This window comes from Lepidochelys olivacea (assembly GCF_965140295.1).
Source record: "Lepidochelys olivacea isolate rLepOli2 genome assembly, chromosome: 2".
In the NCBI taxonomy this organism is placed as follows: Eukaryota; Metazoa; Chordata; order Testudines; family Cheloniidae; genus Lepidochelys; species Lepidochelys olivacea.
Genome location: NC_140412.1, coordinates 54,150,185 through 54,172,918, shown reverse-complemented (window position 1 = coordinate 54,172,918; position 22,734 = coordinate 54,150,185). Strand labels below are relative to the sequence as shown.

At 46.3% G+C, this 22,734-nt stretch overlaps 1 protein-coding gene across 1 annotated transcript; it reads right to left on the bottom strand.

Moving 5' to 3' along the window:
• Positions 1-2,242: 2,242 nt before the first annotated feature.
• Positions 2,243-21,054, bottom strand: IL7 (interleukin 7). Its single transcript, XM_084622034.1, has 5 exons — positions 20,721-21,054; positions 15,501-15,640; positions 12,849-12,935; positions 5,690-5,845; positions 2,243-3,258 (listed from the first exon to the last, which is right to left on the bottom strand). The coding sequence occupies exons 1-5, from the start codon at positions 20,728-20,730 to the stop codon at positions 3,109-3,111; spliced, it is 543 nt and encodes a 180-aa protein (XP_084478160.1). The 5' UTR covers positions 20,731-21,054; the 3' UTR covers positions 2,243-3,108.
• Between the last annotated feature and the right edge of the window lie 1,680 nt (positions 21,055-22,734).

The window sequence follows — 22,734 nt, the reverse complement described above, 5'->3', positions numbered from 1 at the left end:
CATCATAATGCATATGCATAAGAAGGCTGAATTAATGTGCTCAGTCCCTGCATTCCTGGGCTGGAGCGTGCTCAGTGCAGATTGATTTTCTGAGACTTTACCTGCCAAGTCTCTAATTAGGATGTGTAAACTGGAATATTTGAAGGCTTATATCTTGGATCCAATTTTCACAAGCATAGCAAAAGGCACAACTCTTGACAGCAGGGTGACCCACTTTGCCAAATTTCAAGCCCTTAAGAGCATAAGGGCTCCCATACTGGGTCAGACCAATGATCCATCCAGCTCAGTATCCTATCTCTGAGAATAGCCGCTACCAGAGCTTCAAGGGGAGTGTAAAGAACAGGGCAGCTGGAGTGATCCACCCTGTCTTCCCCTTCCAGCTTCTGGAAGTCAGAGGTTTAGGATTGCCCTGAGCATAGGGTTACACCCCTGACCATCTTGGCTAATAGCAATTGATGGACCTATCTTCCATGAATTTATTTAGTTCTTTTTTGAACCTAGTTATACTGTTAGCCATCACAACACCCAATGGCAATGAGTTCCACGGGTTAATTGTGCATTGTGTGAAAAATACTTCCTCTTGTTTGTATTAAACCTGCTGCTTATTAATTTCATTGGGTGACCCATGGTTTTTGTATTGTGGAAAAGAATAAATAATACTTTTCTCTGCACCATTCATGATTTTATAGACTTCTATCATATCTAGTTGGGTGAACAGCCCTACACTTTTTAGTCTCTCCTTAGCTGGAAGCTGTTCCATACCTTTGATCATGTTTGTTGCCTTTCTCTGAAACTTCTCCAGTTCCACTGTATCCTTTATGGGATAGGGTGACCAGAAATGGACACAGTATTCAATGTGCGGGCACACCATGAGTTGTGGCATTATGCCATATAGTAGCATATATGTGCCATATAGTGGCATTATGATATTTTGTCTTATTTTCTATCCTTTTCTTAACAGTTCCTAACATTCTTGCTCTGGCGCATGGAATGCTAGAGTTTCTCAATGGAAAAGTTGCAATAATTTTTTTGAACAAGGGCAAAACAATGTAGGCTTCCCTAATCTTGTTCCTTGAAATAACTCAAGCTTCCAATAAATAAATATTAGCCTGAGATAGACACCTTACATTGAAAATTTCAGCCTGAACAATGTGGAAAAGTTATAAGCAACTGAAAACAGGATCTTATAGTGGGAAGTGTGTGATGGGGTGTGCACCCTACATCAGTCCTGAAGAAACTGAATTAGGTGAGGGGGCCCAATCAGTCAGTTAAGCTGCAAATAGGGGAGATTTAGCTTGTGGGGAGGCCACTAATTCGAATGAAACTCACCTGTAAGGGAATAGGTGGGGCTTCTATAAAGTCAAGAAACTGACAACGGTGTGGGAGGCTGCATGGAGGAAGCCTGTAGTCTCTCTCTCTGAGGTTTAGTGAAGTGGGGAGGATAGGAACCCTCTGAGAAAGGATTTACTTAGTAGGCCTAAGAGAAAGGGGTCTGGAGAATGAAAAGCTTGGGAAAAGCACAGTAGGAAGTAGTCCGGGGTGAGAGTAGTAAGGTTGGTGTAGCCAATTAACTGCTTGCTACAGGGCCCTGGGCTGGAACCCAGCATACAGGGAGGGCCAGGGTTCCCCTCATACCTATTGGTAGAGCGGTGTTGCTTGGGGCAGTGAATGGGAAGACTGCCTGAGTCACTGCAGGATTGACATAGTCAGGGTAGTAGTGGGCATGAGGACTGCCTGATGCTGCATGTGCAGAGACTTGGAAAGACTTCCTCTGAAGGGGAAATCGCAGTGTGGCTTGGCTGGAGGGCTGAGTCACAAAGCAGCCATGGTGTGACTCCATCAGTGGGAGGAGAACAGCAATGGTGGAAGAGAAGAAAAGGGGCACTGAACCAGGCGGAGCGAATTGCCGGAAGGAGGTGCCACACTACACTGAGTAGAACACATGTGACAGTCAGTTAACCTTAACTACAGGTGGCATTATCAGCTCTGTCTATGATATTCTCATATACCAAAAAACTAGAACAGAAGCAATGATACCAAAAGAGACACCATTTTGTTAGATATGTTACAAGTGGGTTTTGTTACAAAAGGAGTAGTAATATCTAAGTAAGAAATTGTGAGGTATAAGCAACTAATAAATATTTATAAATTCATCAAAAATTAAATATGGACATATAATTAGTAAAATGCCAATATATTATTCTCTGAAAATACTCATACATATCTTAAGTCATGTCTGTTTTATGTTAAATACACTATGTAAAATATATACACTAAAGTCATCACAATTAATGTAAGCTATTCTAACTATTCCTGCAGCTAACTGTGATTACCAAATCCACAAAGCTAGTATTTTCTCCAGTCAGCTGATCTTCCTCATGTTCAGGAGCTACCCTTTTCTGTATCCACAGGCCTTACTCTGTCTTGCCTCTAGCTACTTCAGCAGCATCTGTGCTAGATCCCTCCAAAAATGATACCTCTCCCTAGGCTGAGTAAAAATAATTCATTCCCATACCTTTCCTGTGGCAGAGACCTGGTTTCATTTTTTTGGCCTTCTAAGCAGTTTGCAGATCCCATCAGATACCAGTACTTCAAATATTATTGCATCAGCAGAACTGGCTCAGGAGCCATTCTTAACTAGCATAACTGTTAATTTTGATCCATGATGTGGCTACATAAAACATCCTATTAATTTGACATTTTTCTTTCCTTGCAGTTTCCAAGGCAGTAGGCATCGCAGTAGGCATCTAAAAAGTTTCTTCTCACCTTAAAGTCATATAAAGGTACTCAAAAAACATGACCAAGTACTTGTAGATAGCTACAGAGTCTAAGTACTTTTCATTGTGTGAAGGTGGGGCTACAGCATTCTATTCTGTTTGTCTTTGCTTCCAATTGTGTTGTTAGCTTCCACTTCTTGTACTTCAGCAGTTCAATTTGTTGGTTTCCAATGGCTTTGTCCCCAGGAACAAGGCATAGGATCGTCTCATCAGGACTTTGGCAAAAAGTATTTACGTAAGCAGACAGATACACTTGAAGAATGCATGTAAAGTGCAAAGGTATCTAGCAATGGCACTTTGAAAAAACAGAAAGGACTGCATCTTAAGTTTTTTACCTAGCAATATCTTTTTCAAACTTATTCCAGCAGGATCTGAGACTAGATATAGTTTCCTTTAGTTCACATAATTCTTGGCAACATTTTTTCTTGGGGCCTTGTGCCCCTGTTGTGTCTTTGCTGGTTTGTGTAACCAATATGCAAACCTGTAAAAGAATAGTTTTTAAATTGTTAATCGAGATGAGCTTATGTTCCTTTCTGCAGAGAAATACTTTAAAACATAAAACAATCAATAAATATAATTAACCTAACTGAGCCAGAACACTGGGCTACTCACAATAAGGCCATAGAATCTTAGTCACTTGTGATCACAACCAGATCAAACCACTAGAGTAGGGCTGGGCAAACTTTTTTTGGCATGAGGGCCACACTGGGGTTGTGAAACCGTATGGAGGGCCGAGTAGGGAAGGCTGTGCCTCCATATACAGCCTGGCTCCCCGCCCCCTCCCACTTCCCGCCCCCTGACTGCCCCCCTCAGAACCCCCAACCAGTCCAACCCCACCCTGCTCCTTGTCCCCTGACCACCCCCTCCCTGAACCCCCTGCCTCTAACCGTCCCCCCAGGACCCCACCCCCTATCCAACCCCTTCTCCGTGTCTGCCCCCTCCCGGGACCCTGCCACCCCTAACCGCCCCCCCCGGGACCCCACCCCTTATCCAACCCCCCCTGCTCCCTGTCCCCTGACTGCCCCAACCCCTATCCACACCCCTGCCCCTGACAGGCCCCCCGGGACTCCCATGCCTATCCAACTCCCCTGTTCCCCGTCCCCTGACCACCCTTCCCCCCCACCTCCACCCCATCCAACTGCTCCCTGTCCCCTGGCACCCCCTGCCCCTTATCCAACCATCCGCTGCTTACCATGCCGCTCAGATAGGCAGGACTGGAAGCTGCGCCACCCAGCCGGAGCCAGCCGCGCTGCCCACACAGCGAGCGGAGGCTGCAAGGCAGGGGGGACAGTGGGGGAGGGGCGGGGCAGGACGGTCCCACAGGCTGGATGTGGCCCATGGGCCGTAGTTTGCCCACCTCTGCACTAGAGGCACAGTGGCTCTTTACACCAAACCAGAAAACTCAGTTTTGACTCCGAAGAAAGAAGCCACCTGCTGAACTACCAGCACACCTTCCTGTAGCATCCAGTGGTGCTCTGAAGGGTTCACATGCAAGTACTGAACTGGCCTAATCCTTGGTTAGTTAATGCGTATAAAAACCCCAAATCCAATTAGAGCAAAAGCTTTGTTATCCGGCATGTTGGGGGAATAGGGGGGTGCCAGTTAATCAAATATGCCGGTTAACTAAGAGTTATACATTACCAATTGTAGGGAGATGGGGTGTGGAAGGGGATATGGGCTCTGGGCTGGCAGTGTGGGGTCAGAAATTAGGGGTTCAGGGTGTGGGAGGGAGAGCCAGGCTGAGGACTGGGTGTGCGAAGGGATGAGGGCTCTGGCTGGGGGTGCAGGCTCTGGGGTGGGGCCAGGGCTGAGGGGTTTGGGCTGCAGGAGGGGGCTCCAGCTGGGGCTATGGGGTTTGGAGTGTGGGACGGGGTGTGGGTGGAAGAGGGGGTTGGGGTGGGGGGGGCATGGGCTCTGGGAGGGAGTTTGGGTGCGGGAGGGAGCTCACGGCAGGAGGTTGGGGCACGAGAGCGGTTTCAGGGTGTCAGATCTGTCCTGCACTCACCTGGGGTGGCTCCCCATAAGAGGCGACATGATGTCCCTGCTGCTCCTAGGCAGAGGCACGGCTGGGCGGCTATGGTAAGCACTAACGCTTTTCAAAATAAGTACTGTGATAATATTTTTGAATCATAATTTTTCAGTTTCACCCTTTAATAGTACAGTAAAAGCTGAGCTATCTGGGACTTTACCCACCAGAAAGCTCTATAGATGTCTGATCGTCATTGAAAGTCTGGTTGGCATGGGGCCGTCAGGCTCCCCACCTGGCTCCGTGTAGCTCCCCGGAAGCAGCGACATGATGTCCCTGCTGCTCCTAGGTGGAGGAATGGTCACAGGGACTCCGTGCGCTGCCTCCACCCACAGGCGCCGCCCCCACAGCTCCTATTGGCCGCAGTTCCCAGCCAGTGGGAGCTGTGGAGCCAGCGAGGGGGCCAGGGGCAGTGCACGGAACCCCTGTGACCATTCCTCCACCTAGGAGCAGCAGGGATATCATGTCGCTGCTTCCAGGGAGCTACACGGAGCCAGGTAGGGAGCCTGACGGCCCCGCACCAACCGGACTTTCAATGACGATCAGACATCTATAGAGCTTTCTGGTGGGTAAAGTGCCAGATAGTACAGTAAAAGCTGAGCTATTAAAGGGTGAAACTGAAAAATTAAGGTTCAAAAATATTATCAGAGTACTTATTTTGAAAAGCGTTAGTGCTTACCATAGAATCTTTCCATAGACGTCAATGGGCTTTACATCAGAGCCTTAAACTCTGTGTCAAGGGGCATACTATATAGGATGAGTTTTAGAACGTTTCATTTTGGTTGATGGTAGTAACCTTCTATTCTGAAGAGCCTTAGAGAGCAATGTACTTTCTTTTTTAGATAAAAATATGCAAGATAATTTGTAGGCTCTCCCAACAACTTACCTTTCTATTTTTGCTCCCCCTATCACATCTGCACTGTAGAATTTCTAATGTCATACATGAAACCACAGCAGTTTGCCATCTGAAATCTTTGTTGATCTTTTGTTTATTAAAGAATTTAAGCAAGTCACATGCCATATTCTGTAATGACCTTATTTCCTATGAAGAAAGAAATAAAGAAAAGAAGCCTTGAGTTTGAGTTCCCTTAGATTTTACAGTTTCAGTACGCATTAGCTTGTTTAGCTTGTTATGCTGTTCTCTTCCAATATATCATGTGACTAACCTGACTAAATTTTCAGATTCTTGTAGTGTATGAAGCATTACTAGATGTGTTGAATTCAGTCTGCAATTACAACTGACACTGGTGGGTTTTGACCTTGTCTAAAGCAAACTAATATATCAAATTTTAAAAAGTGATTCTGTGGTTATGACAATTACCTATGTGTGAATTTATAAATATTAGTATGTATAGTAATGAGATTTCCCCCCTACCCCCCATTAACAACTTTGGCTTCTACATGGGGACAATGTCTGCCACATTATTTTACAAATACTTCTTACTAGAAAGTGCAGATTATTTTGTAAAAGATGTCTTACATACATAGACTTAAAGATCAATATCTGAAGTGAAGGTTTAGTTGTATTGGTAACACCAGAAAAAATTCTGGTAGGAAAATAAAACAAAGCATTTGAAAGATTAACGTTTACTTGTAAGCTAACTGACACAAAGACGGCATCCTGTTCTTCATTCCATATTGAATGAAAATATTTTTTAAAAATCAGTATTTTGATAAGTGAATATAATCTCTGTAGTATGAGATATTGGCTTCTTTGGATACAGAATTACTATTTAAAGATTCAAATAAAAATCAAGTAATTATGTGCAGTATGCATAAATTTTAGGCCCAGAAAAGATTAAAAGGAAATTATTTTATTAGCTTTTAGGAGCCCACTATGCTTGACTCTGTACAAACATGGAAAAAAAGATGGTCTCTGACTCAAAGAGTTTATAAGCTAAATATAAGAAACTGATGGAGACAGACTGACAGGTATGGGAGGAGGAGTATAAGGAAACAATGAGACAATATTGGTCAATATGATAGGCTGTGGCCTCAGCACACCAGCAGTCTAACCATTGCAAGTTTTAAAATGAACAGTTCTATAATACAAATTCTGAATACCAGGACTTGCTGTGATTACAACATAACAGTACCCATCAACAGAATTTGTCACACAGGGATTGGATTATACAGAAAAGAAATCAACAACACACAAGGCAAGTAAACTCTGGGGGGAAAAATGTACTAACCTTTCTGGAACTGTTATTCTTCGAGATGTGTTGCACATGTCCATTCCAATGTAGATGTGTGTGCACCCCGAGCACAGTTGCCAGAAATTTTTCCCTCAGTGGTATCCATCGGGTCGGCTCTGGTGTGTTCTAGGGCCATGTGTCCTTTGGTATATAGGGCACTGCCAACCCCATACCTCCTGAGTTCCTTCTTTCCAGCCAACTCTGATAAGATGGGTAGGAGGGTGGGTCTTGGAATGGACATGTGTAACACCTCTTGAACAAGTTACAGAAAGGTTTTCTTTTTTGAGTGATTGCACATGTCCATTCCAACGTAGGAGATTCCCTAGCAGTTGTACAGGTGTCCCTAGCCTCTGTTTGCTGGAAGCTGGGAATGGGCGACAGGGAACGGATCACATGATGATTACCTATTCTGTTCATCCCTCTGGGGCACCTGGCATATGCCACTGTCAGAAGACAGGATACTGGGCTTTCTTATGCTCTTCTGTAGGTGGACGGCTCAGAGTTTACTGACATGCTGACTGCAACTCAGCTTGGCTAAATCCAGCATTGTCCCTAGCCTGCTGAGTAACGGCATAATGAGAAGCAAATGTGTGCACCAACAACCAAGTTGCTGTGCTAAAAATGTCGTGAATAAGGACCTGTCCTCAAAACGCTGCTGAAGACCCTTTGTGTCCTTGTTGAATGAGTGGTTAGGATGGGAACACCTGCTAGTTTGTTACACATGTGATCCATAATGTCATCCATACACGACATGATCCATAATGAAATTATCTGAGCTGAGATGGAGAGACCTTTCATCCCGTTTGCAACCGCTACAAACATCTAGGTGGATTTCCGAAACTGTTTGGTCCTTTCTATGTAGAAAGCTAGTGCAAACCTAACATCTAATGAGTGGAGCCTTTGCTCTTCCCTGTTTGTATGTGGCTTCGGATAGAAAACCAGTAGGAAGATAGCTTGATTGCTATGGACCCAGGAGACCACCTTTTGGAAGAAGAGCAGGGTGAGGACACAACTGCACCTTATCCTTAAAGAACACTGTGTACAGCGGCTCCAAAGTGAGGGCACAGATCTCTGAAACTCTTCTGGTTGAAGTAATGGCCACTAAGAAGGTCACCTTCCAGGAGAGGTACAGTAACAAGCAAGTTGCCAGTGGCTTGAACGGGGGACCTATAAGCTTTCATAAGACAAGGCTGAGGTCTCAGGGGAGGGGGGACTGGCTGTTGCACCTGAGGGTACAACCTCTCAAAGCCCTTAAGGAAATGGTTAGAAAGATGGATCGGTCACCCAAGGGTGAAAAGCAGAGATTGCTGCCAGGCGGACTCTAATCGATGCCACGCTTAAACTCTAATCGACTGCAGTTTCAAGTGCAGTAAGTACTCTAGAATGAACGGCAGTGACAATCACATAGGCGAGACACCCTTCTGGGAAGACCAAATAGCAAACCACTTCCATTCTGCCAGGTAAGTCACTCGGTGGAAGGCTTTCTGCTTCCTAGTACAACCTCAAGGACCTGCTTCAAGCAGGCTAGTTCTGTGGGGGTTAGCCATGGAGCATCCAGGTCATCAGGTGGAGGGACCCAAGGTTCAGGTGGAGCAGATGACCATGGTCCTGAGAGATCAGGTCTGGATGTAGAAGTAGTGGGATTGGTGACGCCACTGAGAGTCCAGCAGAGAGGCAAACCAATGCGGGCAGGGCCAAGCCGGAGCTATCAGAATGACCTGCACTTGGTCCCGCTTGATTTTCAACAGGACCTTGTGCACAAGTGGAATAGGAGGGAAAGCACAGAACAGGTGACCTGTCCATGGAAGAAGGAAAGCATCTGAAAGTGACTCGGGGCTGTGACGCAAAAGGGAGCAGAACTGGTGACACTTCCTGTTGTGCTTTGTAGCAAACAGATCTACCTGGGGAGTTCCCCACTGCTAGGAAATGACCCCAACATCTAGGCAAGGGATCACTCATGGTGATCAGACAAGGATCTGTTGAGGTGATCTACCAGCTCGTTTTGTGCTCCTGGTAGGTAGGAGGCTTCAAGATTAATCAAGTAGGTTATACAAAAATCCCACAACTGAACTGCCTCCCAACACAGGGGGGAGGAAGGCACAGAACATGCCCACCATGTTGTCTGTTAGAACCAACGCATTTTTGCCTGTAACATGAGGCAGGAATGCCCGACAAGCCACAAGGACTGCCCTGAGCTCCCTGATGTTGATGTGTAGAAAGAGCTCTTCTGGGGACCACAGGCCTTGAGTTCTCAGGGGACCCAAGTGAGTTCCCCAGCCCAGTGCTGATGATTCTGTGGCCAGGGATAGTGATGGATGGGGCCATGAAAATGAGATGCCCTTGCAAACCACCAGTGGGTCCTGCCACCGATCGAGCGAGTTGAGAACCAGGCGAGGAATTGTAAGGATCATATCCAGATGATGGCAGTTTGGTGAGTTCACCGAGGCCAGCTATGTTGGGAGAGGTCTGAGGTGTAGTCTCGCGTATGCACTACATAACTACATGTGGCCATATGACAACTCTGACAAACACAGATCAGATAAACTCTATTCTCTGAAACGGGGTAAGGTTGGATCTCTGTGTATTTATAAGCAGACCCAGGTCCTGGAAAGTCAACTGGATGAGGTGGATGCTGGACTCCTCCTGAGCCCTGGTTTGGCCTCTGACCAGCCAGTCAATGAGCTAAAGATACACCTGCACCCCTTGGATCCTCAAGAAGGCTGCTACTACTGCCATGCACTTTGTAAAAACTTGTGGGGTAGCTGACAGGCTGAACGGGAGAACTGCAAACTAGTAGTGCACATGATCCACTACCAATCTGAGGAACCTCCTATGTCCCTGAAAAATTGGTGCGTGAAAATAGGCATCTCTCAAATCAAAGGCGATGTACCAATCCCCTAGATCCAGGGAGGGGATGGACTCCAAGGAGACCATACAGAACTTTAGCTTCTTGAGATAACTTTTAACTGGCGCACGTCCAGGATAGGTCTGAGACCCCCCCATGTTTTTTCTGAATCCCAAAAGCCGGGAGTAGAACCCCCAACCCTTAAATTCTGTGGAACCTCTTCCATGGCTCCCACCTGTAGAAGCGACTGCACCTCTTGGGCCAGAAGTTGCTTGTGAGAGGAGTCCCTGAAGAGGGATGGGGAGAGGGGTGAGGTGGGAGGGAAGAACTGAATTGAAGAGTATATCCCACTTCTATTGTGCTCAGTACCCAATGGTCTGTAGTAATATGGGACCATTGCCTGGAGGAAGTGGGACGTTTGACAGAACGAGGAGTAATGGTCTCAAGTTGCAGTGGGGGAGGTTTAGATTGGATATTAGGAAAAACTTTTTCACTATGACGGTGGTGAAACACTGGAATGCGTTACCTAGGGAGGTGGTAGAATCTCCTTCCTTAGAGGTTTTTAAGGTCAGGCTTGACAAAGCCCTGGCTGGGATGATTTAACTGGGAATTGGTCCTGCTTCGAGCAGGGGGTTGGACTAGATGACCTTCTGGGGTCCCTTCCAACCCTGATATTCTATGATTCTATGATTCTAAGCAGTCCGCAAACAAAGGATAGGTTGGATCCAAAGTTTCTGTGACTGGTATGGTGTCCTTAAGTGCCACATCAAAAGGCCTACTTAGAGCCCCCTGAATATCTGGGAGGAGCGGGCACTGATGTTGAGGAGGACTGGGGTGAAGGCCTCTGCCTGAAGCCTTTACTCCTCTTTCTCTGAGAGTTCTGCAGGGCAGGCAGAGGGAAGAACCAGGAGGAATGTTGGAGCCTATTATGCTTCTCAAAGACACCAGGAGTGTAGAAGCCCAGGGACTTCAGAGTATCCCTGGAGTCCTTGAGGTCATGAAGCTTGAAGTCTGTCTGCTTTGAGAAGAGCGAAGTGCCCTCAAAGGGAAGGTCCTAGAGGGTCTACTGAACCTCATGTGGGAGGCCTGAGACTTGGAGCCAGGAACCCCTACACATGACCACTGTGGAGGCCATGGATCTGGTCTCTGAATCCTCAGCATCCAGGGCCACTTGTAAGGAAGCCCTTGCTACGAACTTCCCTTCCTCCACCAAAGAGGAGAATTCCCATTTGGTCTCTTGGGGCATCGAGTCCTTAAACTTTAACAAGGAATCCCAAGTGTTAAAGTCACATCTGCTCAGGAGTGCTTTTCATTAGTGATCCTGAGCTGCAAACCCTCAGTTGAATAGACTTTCCTCCCAAACAGGTCTAGCTTTTTTGTGTCTAGCTTTGGGGATCACCCTTTGTAACCCCTGTCACTCTTGCTCATTGGCAGCAGAGACCACCAGGTATCCTGTGGAGGTGAGGGTGGGATGAGGATGCAAAAACTCATATTCTCTAGCCAGGACAAAGTACTTCTTTTTCAGCCTTCTTGGCCATGGGAAGTAGGGACACCAGGGTTTATTGTAGGGCTTTTATTGGGTCCATGATGGCTTCATTGAGAGGAAGGGTCACAAGATGTCCACCAAAGAGTGGGAGGACTCCTGAACCCCCTCCACCTGAATGCCCAGGTTTTGGGCCACTCTCTTAAGAAACTCCTCTTGGGCCTTATAGTCATCATGAGAGGGTGATATGTCAGTTCCCGTCATGGCCTCATCAGGAGAAGAGGAGGAGGAGGCTTGCACTGGCAGGGAGCACTACAACTCTTTGCTTTTGGCACGAGCCAGGTCCCGTGATGCTGGCTCCTGGTACTTGGTACCAGAGCCTGGATCAGGCTCTGCTTGAAGAAGTGGCAGCACTCTACCCTCACAGCCACCGAGTATGAGCACCTCCATCAAGGACCCTGCATAAAGGGAAATGCCAACAGGTTCCAGAAGGACCACTGTGCAGGCACCTGCCACTAGCCAGCAGGCCAAGAACTCGATGGTATGGCCTGGCCCAGGTCCATTGCAGGATAGTGCCGACTTGCCTATTGGGGCTGGCTCCTGTGGGAGATATGTGACTCCACCTCTGACTCCAAGGACGAGAAGTCTCTGTCCAGAGACCACGGAGGAGCAGTTCCCATCGGTGCCAGTGACCAGTGTCAAGGCAGGGAAGACTGGAACTGGGCCCTCATGGCCAGCTTCCCTTTATACAGTACCAAGGGCTATGGAGTGGCCCAGTGCAGGTCACACTCTGTTCTAGTCTCCATGCCTGGCCATCCTAGGGGTCGGGGAATGTCCTCTCTTGAGTGGCATTTTCTTTTGTTTTTTCCTCAGCACTGGAGATGCTGAATGGCGCTGATGTGCCCGGACAGCGGCAGGAGTGCCCCTCAGTGACACCAAGGTGCTTGGTGCTGAGTTTGAATGGCTTGGCTCCAGTCGAGGTCTGAGCACTGCTCCTATTAAGATGGACTTCAGCCTAGCATCCTGGTCATTTTTGATACAGGGCTTGAAGTCCTGCAACTCTTGCAGCACTCCCAAAAGTAAGCTTCCCCTAAGCACTTAAGGCAACTGGAATGTGGGTAGGCCAGAGGCACAGCCTTGCTGCAGGAGCCACAAGGCTTGAAGCCCAGCCACCAAAGCATGCCTCAGTAACGGAAGCAGAGGAAACTAACTCTAACAACTACAAGAGAAACTATGAACAAAACTATATGTATAGAGAGAGAGGAAACAAAGTCCACTGAGAAAGACTTGCAAGAGAAGGACAGAGCATTTCCAGCGACCGTCATAGGTGGTAAAAAGGAACTGAGAGGACGTGGTCAGCAGTGCCCTATATACCAACACTATGGATGTGTAGCACTATAGGGCACCAGAGCTGACTTGACAGATACCGATGAGGGAGTATTTTCTGGTGACAGTGCTCAGGGCGCGCACACACCTATATTGCAACGGACATATTCAATCATTCAAAGAAGTTGTCTTTTACCTGAGTATCATTGCAGAAAATTGCACTGGGGTTTTCATGTCTTTTATTCCTGCAGCACCTGTCACGATACTCTTCAGACATATTTTCCTATAATAGATCATATGTTAAATAATGTAACAGTGTTCTAATCAAGTTGCCTTGGTTTCTCTTTCAACAGTTCATGAGCTTTACTCCTTACACTGCTTTTTGGGATGGCATCAAAAGTAGCAGTGGAAATAGAGAGTGCTGAATTTTTTCTTGGCAAGTAAGCTAAGGAGGAAATAATTTAACTATAGTTTGCAAGGGTAGCTGTTTATAATTTTGAAACTACAGATTCCACTTAATTACTTGATTCTTAACAGTGTTTTTTTTTTGTTTTTGTTTAAAGTTTATTCTCTTAAGAAATATACACAGGTTGAGATTTTCCAAGGCATCTAATGGGATTTTGGCATGCATCTTCTATTCACATGAAAAAAAAGTTGTGTCTAAATCCCCTAAATGTCTTCAGCTGTAAGTCTTTCCCCTTTGCTCCACCACTGTTTGTTGCCTTTGTTTCCTTCTTCATGTCACCCAGATGCTTGTAATACCTCTGGATCCCAATGGAAACACATTCTCTCTCACTCTTCTTTCTAACCCCCCTCTAAAGTCTCTCTGTACCTTGCAGAAGAAATGAGTTAATTCATATCAATAGTATGTCATCCTGTATTTTAACAAATACAAGAAAGGTTTAGTCATCTCCATCCTTTGGGTTTCCCTTTGTATTTTTGTTGTAACTTTGTCAGTGTTTCAGAAGCACACCTGAGCAAAACTGACTTCAAACTTTTGAGACAGTAGAAGTAGATTGTGTAAACAGGGAGGTACTCAACACAAAGCCCTGAAGAGTCAAATAGTCAAAGACATAAAACAATTAAGAGAGCATCAAACAGCTTTGTTTACTGAAGTGCTGAAATTCCATTCTAGACACAAGGGCCCGCCAGTCAGCAGGTCTGCCTGCCTTTTTTCAAATAGCTTCACAGTAATTGCTCTGGTTGGTAAGTAGGTAGGTAGGTCACTGGGTGGGACAAAAAGACAATGGATGAAACCCTAGCCCCACTGGAATCCATGGCAAAACTCCCCTAGACTTCAAGGGGGCCAGGATATAACCCACTAGCTGCCTGTAGTTAATGTCTCCAGCCACCAGATATGGAACAAAATCACAATGAGCATTGCCACATGTGACCTCTAATAGAAATCATAATTTACTCTTGCCATTCTTTTAAGCTCACCCATAATCTGGGGGGGAATGATCATGGGAACCTTGGTCCTTGAGAATTTAAGAAACGCATACCATAGTTTGGGCGAGAAATCAACATTATTCTCTCTGTGGGGTGACATTGCTTATTGACAGTCAAAGTTTTTATTTTATTCTTTAATATTTTTGCTCTATGAACCACTGCATTTACAGAAATCTAGATCAAAGTTAGCCTTGAGCATAACCTTGCAAATTCTGCTCCGAGTCAGACTAGACAGAGATTAGTAACTAAAAGGAAAGTAACAATATCTTACACACACTTCAGCAGCATGGTACTTATCAGAAGTATTAATTATGGTGGCTTGGTGAGGATAAGGAGGTAAAGATCCTTCTGCCTCTAGATTCCAGGTTCAAACCAGAACATAGGTTTTGTAGTAATGGAAAGTTATTTGCTATCACTCTATGATCTCAGGCAAGAGGTTAGTGGACACCTTCTACCACACAAACAGTATTACTAACAGTTATTGCTGGTAATCTAAACAGACAGACAAGCACTGATTAAACATGGAGACTGAACTAACCTCTCCAGAGCTGGGGTAACACACATTGGCTGCGAAATGAGGGAATCTGCTTAGTAGGTGCTCGTGCTACCCCTATTCTGTGAGATTTCAATATTCACAGTCCCATACCTTTCATGAGCACTAAATTCACAGCTCCTTAAATACAAGTTAAATAGCAAATACTTTCATTTTTTCCCAGTCTCCTGTGGAATTCTAACAACTAGGAATGATTCACTTGATGTAGAGAGCTGTTGACTTCAGCATTCTATTTAATGTGCTGGCACAAAGATATAAAATACTAGGTTAATAGTCTGGGTATGTCAGTCTTCTGGATTATTGTTATGATTATTATTTCCAAATGGGATCATTGTCAGCAATGAGAGGTAGAGATCAAGACTGCGGGCCAGTTTTTTAAATGTTGACTCCGGTTTGTGAATATATTCAACAGAGGGCATAAAACTTCAGGCAAAGTTATAAAGAGATGGAAATTATGGGTCAGATTATGTAGCTTCTATTCATATTGAATAGCATTTACAAACACAAGTAGTCTCAGTGACTTCACCACAACTATTGCATAAGTGCTCTCCAATGGGATTAGGTGTTATACAATCTAAACCTAAATGGTTTATATCTCTAACTACCTGTGGCAAGGACACAATCATCTGAGTCATATCATTCGCACCTGCAAATAACGGCATTCACAGCTAGGTGTGAGTGCAAAATTAGAGTCTGCATCGTTATATCCCGTAAAAAGAACTGCACACCCATTTTAATGTGTGCCTTTAAATGTGACATTTAGCATGAATTAACCTTAAAATTATTCACAAAAAGAAGACTTTTACTTTTTAAAAAAATTTAAAACAAAAGAATATGACTACCTACCAGCAAATCAATATCGTGGCTTAGGATATTCTCATACTTTTCACGTATTACAGTTGTATTTTCCATCACACAAGTAGATGAATTTACTGGCAACAGAACTATGAACAGTGGCAGAATCCCAAACACAGACCTAAAAAAAACTAGATTACAACAACATCAATTAAGTATATATTTAATACTACGGAGTATGCTTGATTAACTGTTATGTAATGAAGTCTCTTATAGTAGTTTATCTGGGATTTATTGTTCATCTCTACCAAATAACTGGTACATTACAGTCCATTTTGGGTATGAAATGTGAAAATGCCTTTAAACATACCTTGTCAGAAAAGTATCTTTTAAATGCGTTTTCAGAGTATGTTGCCCTCGGGGTATTAACATAAACTTCATTAATGCTAACAAAAACAATAACTATGTTGAGCGGACAATAATATCCTTTAGTGTATTGTTAGAAATCCTGAAGTACTACAGTATACAGCAGATGAAGTATACAAGTTTGCAAGTATAATTTTACTTTTAAAATATTTGGATTTGTGGGGGCATTTTTTAAAGTAAAGTTAGTGCTCATGAAAGACACTGTCTTATTTGCCCTCGGTTGGGAAGGTTGGGCCCCTCAGAGTCATGCAGGCTGCCAGTCCTAGAAACTAAAATAGCCATGTGCCAAATTTGCTTTGCATGAAGTCAATGCAGAAATCCAACTGAATTCAATGGGAATAGAGTTACAGCCATAGTCCATGTAACAGCTATTCTGTAACATACGTTTCGCCACAGCTCCCTGCCAATGGACCTTAATGCTGTCTTGGAAGGATTACCTCTAGGAATAAGAATATAGTTCAGTCTTCACGCCCCCTCAATCCCTCTCTGCTGATATTGTCAATTGTGTAGTGTTGATTGAGGATACTATAGAGTAGACAGCTACCCTGTAGAAACTGAATTGAGAAACTCTTTTCATCGCTATTAGTCAAATTTCACAGTCTTTTCTTGGGCAAGTTTCCCTTTGACTTTTAGTGAGAGTTTTGCTTGAGTAACAGGCAAATTCTTTGTCCCTGTCTTAGGTACTTCCAGGGCACCCATCACCAAAATCATAAGCCACTGAAAAGCCATCCAAGGGAAATAATTTATGGCCACTAAAAGTCAGGGCTGGATTTAAACAAGCCAAATAAAGGTGACAGGCTCAATATCTCATGACACATTCCCTGACCTAGTCAGGGCCTAAGAACGTATATACAAGAGCACATATAACACACATAGTACAGGAAGCCTGGGCACCTAATTTAGGGCTGTGGATTACACTAGCTGGCAGGGTGCGTAAAAGTTAGGCATTGCAATACTGAGTCTAAGACTCCTCAGTAGATCTAGCCCTAGGCACCTTTCTGCATCTTTAGGCTCCTAACTAACTTTGAAAATCTGGTCCAAAGAGCTTCGTAATCCCTTGAGAATAAAGACATAAATATAGTAAATATAAGGCTGTCAAAGCCTATAATTTATTAAGGCTGTATCTGCCATCTATGTATTACATAATATGTCCCTGATCCTGCACTTAAACCTCTGACTTCTACAGAGTCATAGAGTTTAAGGTCAGAGGGACACTAGATCATCTAGTCTGACCTCCTGAATATCACAGGCCACCAACACTGCCCCACACTCTATTCTAAATTTGGTTGTGAAGTTTTATAGCCCATAGGAAATTAGATGATTAGTATGCACCATTGGCAGAAGCCTTGTAATGGCAGGGAAATGATTAAGTGAGATGTACCCAGATAACCCTGGCAAGTGACTGGCACCCATACTCTGCAGAGGAAGACAAAGGAAACACAAGGTTGCTACCAATCTGACCTGGGGAAAAATTCAGTTAGACTCCGAGCATGTGAGCAAGAACCAGTCAGGCAAGCACCCGAGAAACAGAATGCTCAGTGACACCCCAGAGCCCTGGCCCACTCCGTCCAGTGTCCAATCTCCAGCTGTGGCCATCTCTGATGCTTCAGAGGAAGGCGACCAAAACAGAATGAAAAGCCGCAGCAGGTGGCCAGCTGAAGCCCTGAAGCATGTGCTCTTAGGAACATGAGACATAAACTGGAAGTGAGCCCCAGGGCTGCTGAACCCTATCCCATCATACAATCACACTTACACATTGTCCAGCTCTCTCCTCAAACTAATTAAGTTGTTTGCTCCCACAACTCCTACTGAGAGGCTGTTCCAGAACTTCATCCCTCTGATGGTTAGAAACCTTCTCCTAATTTCCAGCCTCAATTTGTTCATGGCCAGTTTATATCCATTTGTTCTTGTGCCAACACTCTCCTAAAAAGCTCTTTACCTGCCCTAGTGTTTACCCCCCTCTCCTCCCAATGTATTTATAGAGAGCAATCATAGCCCCTCTTAGCCTTCTTTTTGCTAGGCCAAATGAGTCAAGCTCTTCCAGTCTTCTCTCATATGATAAGCTCTCCATTCCTTGTTCATCCTAGTAAATCTTCTCTGCACCCATTCCAGTTTGAATTCAACTTTCTTGAACATGTATGACAAGAACTGTACACCATATTCCAAATGAGGTCTTACTAGTATCTTATATGATATTAATACTTTTCTAGCTCTACCAGAATATATCCAAAGATTGCAGTTGCCTGTTTCACAGCTGCATCACGTTGCTGGCTCATAGTCATCCTGTGATCAAGGAACACAGCCAGGTCTCTCTCCTCATCTGTCACTTCCAACTAATGAACCCTCAGCTTGTAGCAGAAATTATTATGAGACCTTAGGTACATGACCCTTGCACTTTGTATTATTGAATTCCATCCCATTTCCATTATTCTAGTCTTCAAGGTCATCCAAATCTTCCTGTATAATATTCCGATCTTCCTCTGTACTGACGTTGCCTCCCAACTTTGTATCCCCATCAAATTCCATTAGCATACCCCTACTTTCTGTGCCATGGTCAGTAATAAAAATATTGAGTAAGATTAGTCCTAAAACCAATCCTTGAGGAATGCTACTAGTAACCTTCTTCCAGTCACTTTTTGGCACAATCTGTTACATTCTCCCCCTTTAACCAGTTCCTTATCCACCTTACAATTCTTATACTAATCCCCATCTTCTCTAATATAACTAACAATTTCCCAGTTGTTTTATATTTCAAAAGACAAATAACAATGGTCTAAGTCTGTCATCTGTGCAACAAATTCCATCAGTAACCCCAAACAAGAATGGTTTCAGAGTGGTAGCCGTGTTAGTCTGTATCAGCAAAAACAATCAGGAGTCCTTGTGGCACCTCAGAGACTAACAAATTTATTTGGGCATAAGCTTTCGTGGGATAGAACCCACCCATGAAAGCTTATGCCCAAATAAATTTGTTAGTCTCTATGGTGCCACAAGGACTCCTCACCTTCTTTTATTAAACAAGGATGAATCACATCCCTTACACATATCAGTATATGGCAACAACACTGTAGCCATAGACCCACTTAATCTAGCAGTTTGTGATTAAAGATAACCTGCAAAGGAAAAAGAGTTGGGCCTATGCCATTATTATTATTATTTGCTTCTCTATGGTCTATAAAGAAGGCCTGAAAGGTTTGTCGGGGTGTATGTGTTTTTTTACATTAGTAAATTAGGTCCTAATAAACCCATAATACTGATACTATGAGAAGAGTTAAGAGAGAGCCAGACGATTGAGAAAGGAAAGGATTTTCTGTCAGATTGTTTATAATTAAAAAAAGTGAGCATCCATTTATCTGCACTGACTCATTGCTGTGTTGAAGGAAATGAAACTTTTAACAAAGTGAACATTCTGCTCTTCCAGTGAAAGTATATGAGTTCATAAATCCCAGTTCCCAAAATCCCCAGCCAGCAAGAGTTAACATTCATGGGAGTTTCAGGCAGAGGAAAAAGCTCATATTTACAAAAAGCAACCTTTAGTCCCTTCATGGTACAAGAAGGGAGCCAGGCAGGCACACTATCAATGTTCTACCACCCAGGGGCAGGAGATCACTTCTTATAATCACAATGTTATACCACCCTTGCAATATCTGTGGATTAAGCGACAGTAATAGAAAGCTACCAGGTTGTAGCATCCTTGCGGGGTTTCAATGCTTCCAAAAGCCTCCAAAGGAGGCTGTTCAGAAGCACCAGCAGGTCCAGTCTGGGCTTTCCCTGCTGTGGCTCAGACCACTGGGCAGTCAGGGTCGGCTGTGTCCCTCAGCCCCCCAAGCCATGGAAATGCCCCATTGGCCTGAAGGAGAGAAGAGCGTGTTACCTTCCTGCACCCAAAGCTTCCCAAAGCAGGAGCACGCGTGAGGGGGGGGCGCAAGCAGGGGCACAGCCCCCCTAATCAGTGGGGGCACAGTGGGGGGAGGGAAGCAGCTCCTCTGGCCGCGCAGGGCAGTGCCCTTCCAAAAGCAGCTGAATTTTTATTCCTGCGCAGGCCCCTGCCCCAGAGCAGGATTCTGCCAGAGCCTGCAAACCCAGGAGGCTTAATACATCTCCCTCCCCCTCGGCTGAGGTAGGGTGACCAGACAGCAAGTGTGAAAAATCCGGATACTTTTTCCCCCCGGGGATAGCTGCCTATATAAGACGAACCCCCTAATATTGGGACAGCTGGTCACCCTACGGCTGAGGAGCCGCTGGCCGGGCGCGTGGGGACCCTCCGAGACACCTGTTTGGTGCCTGCCTCAACTTTGAGCGGGGGTCGGTGCAGCGTGCCTGCTTGCCCCCGGCTTGGCACGGCATGCCGCGGGCAAGGCGCACGCCGCGGGGAGGGCGGCTATTCCCTGCTGGAGCCGAGAGGGGACGGGCGGCAGCGGACCCGCTCCCGGGAGGCCAGCCGCTGCCTGGGGGAGCCAGTTTCCCTGCGGGGCGTCCGCGGGCAGGGGTTTGCACCGGCCTTGCTCCCTTGCCCGCTCCCCAACTCCTGCAGTTCCCACCAACGCAATCCTGATTTCCCGACACCGGGCGGGCTGGGAACCGGGCGCTTCCACTTTCGCTCTGAAAAGCTGGGAAATTCCCGGCCGGGACACGGAGGATAAAAGCACCGTCGCGGGCGCCGCTGCTCCATTGCGGGCGGTAGCTGCCAGGGAACCAGCGGAGCCGGTGAGACGCGCGCCGCGGGGGCAGCGGGCAGCCTGGGCTGAGGTGCAAAATCCGCCGGGGCTGCGCGCCGGGAGGGCTGCAGGAGTCGCCGGCTCCGGGGAGGGAGCGAGGGTCCCCCGCGCGCGCGCGCGCGCCCCTTACCATGGAACATTGTCCGCAGGGAGAGGTGGAGAGCGCTGCGCTGGTGGCTTCTCGGTCATGGTGGTGGCAGAGGCTTGTGCATGGTGCGAGGCTGGTGCAGAGCGCGAGGGGAGGCTCTGGGAGTGCACAATCCGCCGGGCCAGGCTGCGCCACGCGCTGCTGTGCGAAGGAGCGGGAGTTCCCGGACTCACCAGCCCTCTGGCCGCATCTTCCCTGGGGGAGACCCGCTGGCTCCGCGGGGCTCTGCTTTTCCCATGGGACTTCCGCGTGCACAAGTTACTTTCACTTTCTGCTCTGCCTGTGTGGCCCCTGCTCTCCAGCCAAGGCTGCGGACTCAATGGCTGCACCGCGGCCAGGGGCCGAACGCGGGGCTGGGCAGGCGCTCCCGCCCCGGAGCAGTTAGCGCGCTTCCCCGCCCTCCGCGCAGAAAAGCGCCCCGCGCCCCGAAACCTGCCCAGTCAGGGGATCAGTCCGCGCGTCCACCCCGCTAGCTAGAGCCTGCGGCTAGCGCGCGGCTGAGGGGGGGCGGGGGGGGGCGCCGAAGGGGGGAAAAGGCAGCGCGGCACTCCAAAGGCCAGAGCCCCACACAGAAGTGACAGCTGGAGGCGCTGCTTGTGGGGCTTGTCCCGGTCCGGGGAAGAGGAGGTGGGATCACACATGCCTTCCACGCCCAGTCCTTCAGGGATCCCACTGTGCGGGCAGAGGCAGAAGGATGTACCTTGGCAAGGCGCATGGAAAGAACCATTCATTAGGAGTCAGAACATTGTGAAAGACTGGTTTTTGTTGTTGTTTGCTTAGGGTGGCCTTTTTATTTTCTATTTTTTGGTATGTTTGGGGTGGGCGGGCGTGCTGCCCGATCCCTGTGAGAGCCCCACACCCACCTCAGGGGCTGCCCCCACCCAGCTTGCATCCAAAAGCATGTGATTGAAATATGGAACGTGCCGCCGGGTGGAGAATATCTGGGGACTTCCTTGACTCGTTTTCAACGCTGCTGAAAGAGCGCGGGCCAATCTTTAGTTCAATTGAGTCTCCCGGGAAATTATCCACTAGCTTATTTTTTGGGGGGGGTGTAAAGTTCACATGGTAGTAATGACTGGAGAGTAATTGCAACGTGGGGAATACACTCTGATCGATGTGAAAGGGTTTGAAATGTTACATATCCATAAGCAATATCTCGGCCAGCGAGTCTGCTTTAGCAGAAAGGCCCGCCCAGGTCGTGCAAAGCGCTGTGCGTGCGTGGACTCTCACAGAGATCGTGGAGCTTTGCCCAGTTCCAAACCTCAGCGGTCTGTTCACTTGGATCTCCATGCAGGATCGGGGCCTAACTTTGGTCGCTAGTTACATGGGTCTTGAATGTGAATGAGAATTTTGCCTGACTAAAACTTCCAATATTTGGTCCTTAATTTGATCTGTTCATGAGACTGCTGAATTCATCAACAGCTTTTTATTGGTTCTACTGGGCAAGCATGCCTTCCACCCCACCTATATCGAAATCTGCCATCCCCTCTGGTCTAAAGAAGCCTGACTTGGTTGATATTCAATTTAAGGCATGCTGCAGGGCTTCTCGATGTGGGGAAGCAGCTTCTAGGGGGTTTTTGGAGGTTTAGTACAGGGCATGATTTAGCGTGTGAGCTGGCCTGGCTGTATTTGAAGGGGGTGGGGATTACCTTGTTCATGATTTGTGATTCATTTTAAAGAACTGGGAACCCTTGGGTGGATGAAAACTTTTGCATTGTAAGGCCAGAGTCCTCCAAACACTTGCGCATGTGCTGAACTTTACTTACTGAAGTAGTCCTATTGACCTCTGGTGGTACTACTTCTATGAGTCAAGGTAGGCATCTGTGTAAGTAAGTGATTGCAAAATCACAGCGAAAAGTTATACCAAAGTCATGTATGCATATGCTAGCAAACAGTATGTAAAACTTACAGGAGTACTTTATTTAGCTGGCTTTAGATGTTCTGGATAAAAAAAACTAGAAAATCAGCATATCAAAAAGACACAGATATAAAATAT

Coding starts and splice junctions, on each gene's coding strand:
- IL7 (XM_084622034.1), bottom strand. Junction 12,936..15,500: donor GCCACGATATTGATTTGCTG/GTAGGTAGTCAT, acceptor GATCTATTATAG/GAAAATATGTCTGAAGAGTA. Junction 5,846..12,848: donor TTTTCTGCAATGATACTCAG/GTAAAAGACAAC, acceptor CTTTCTTCATAG/GAAATAAGGTCATTACAGAA.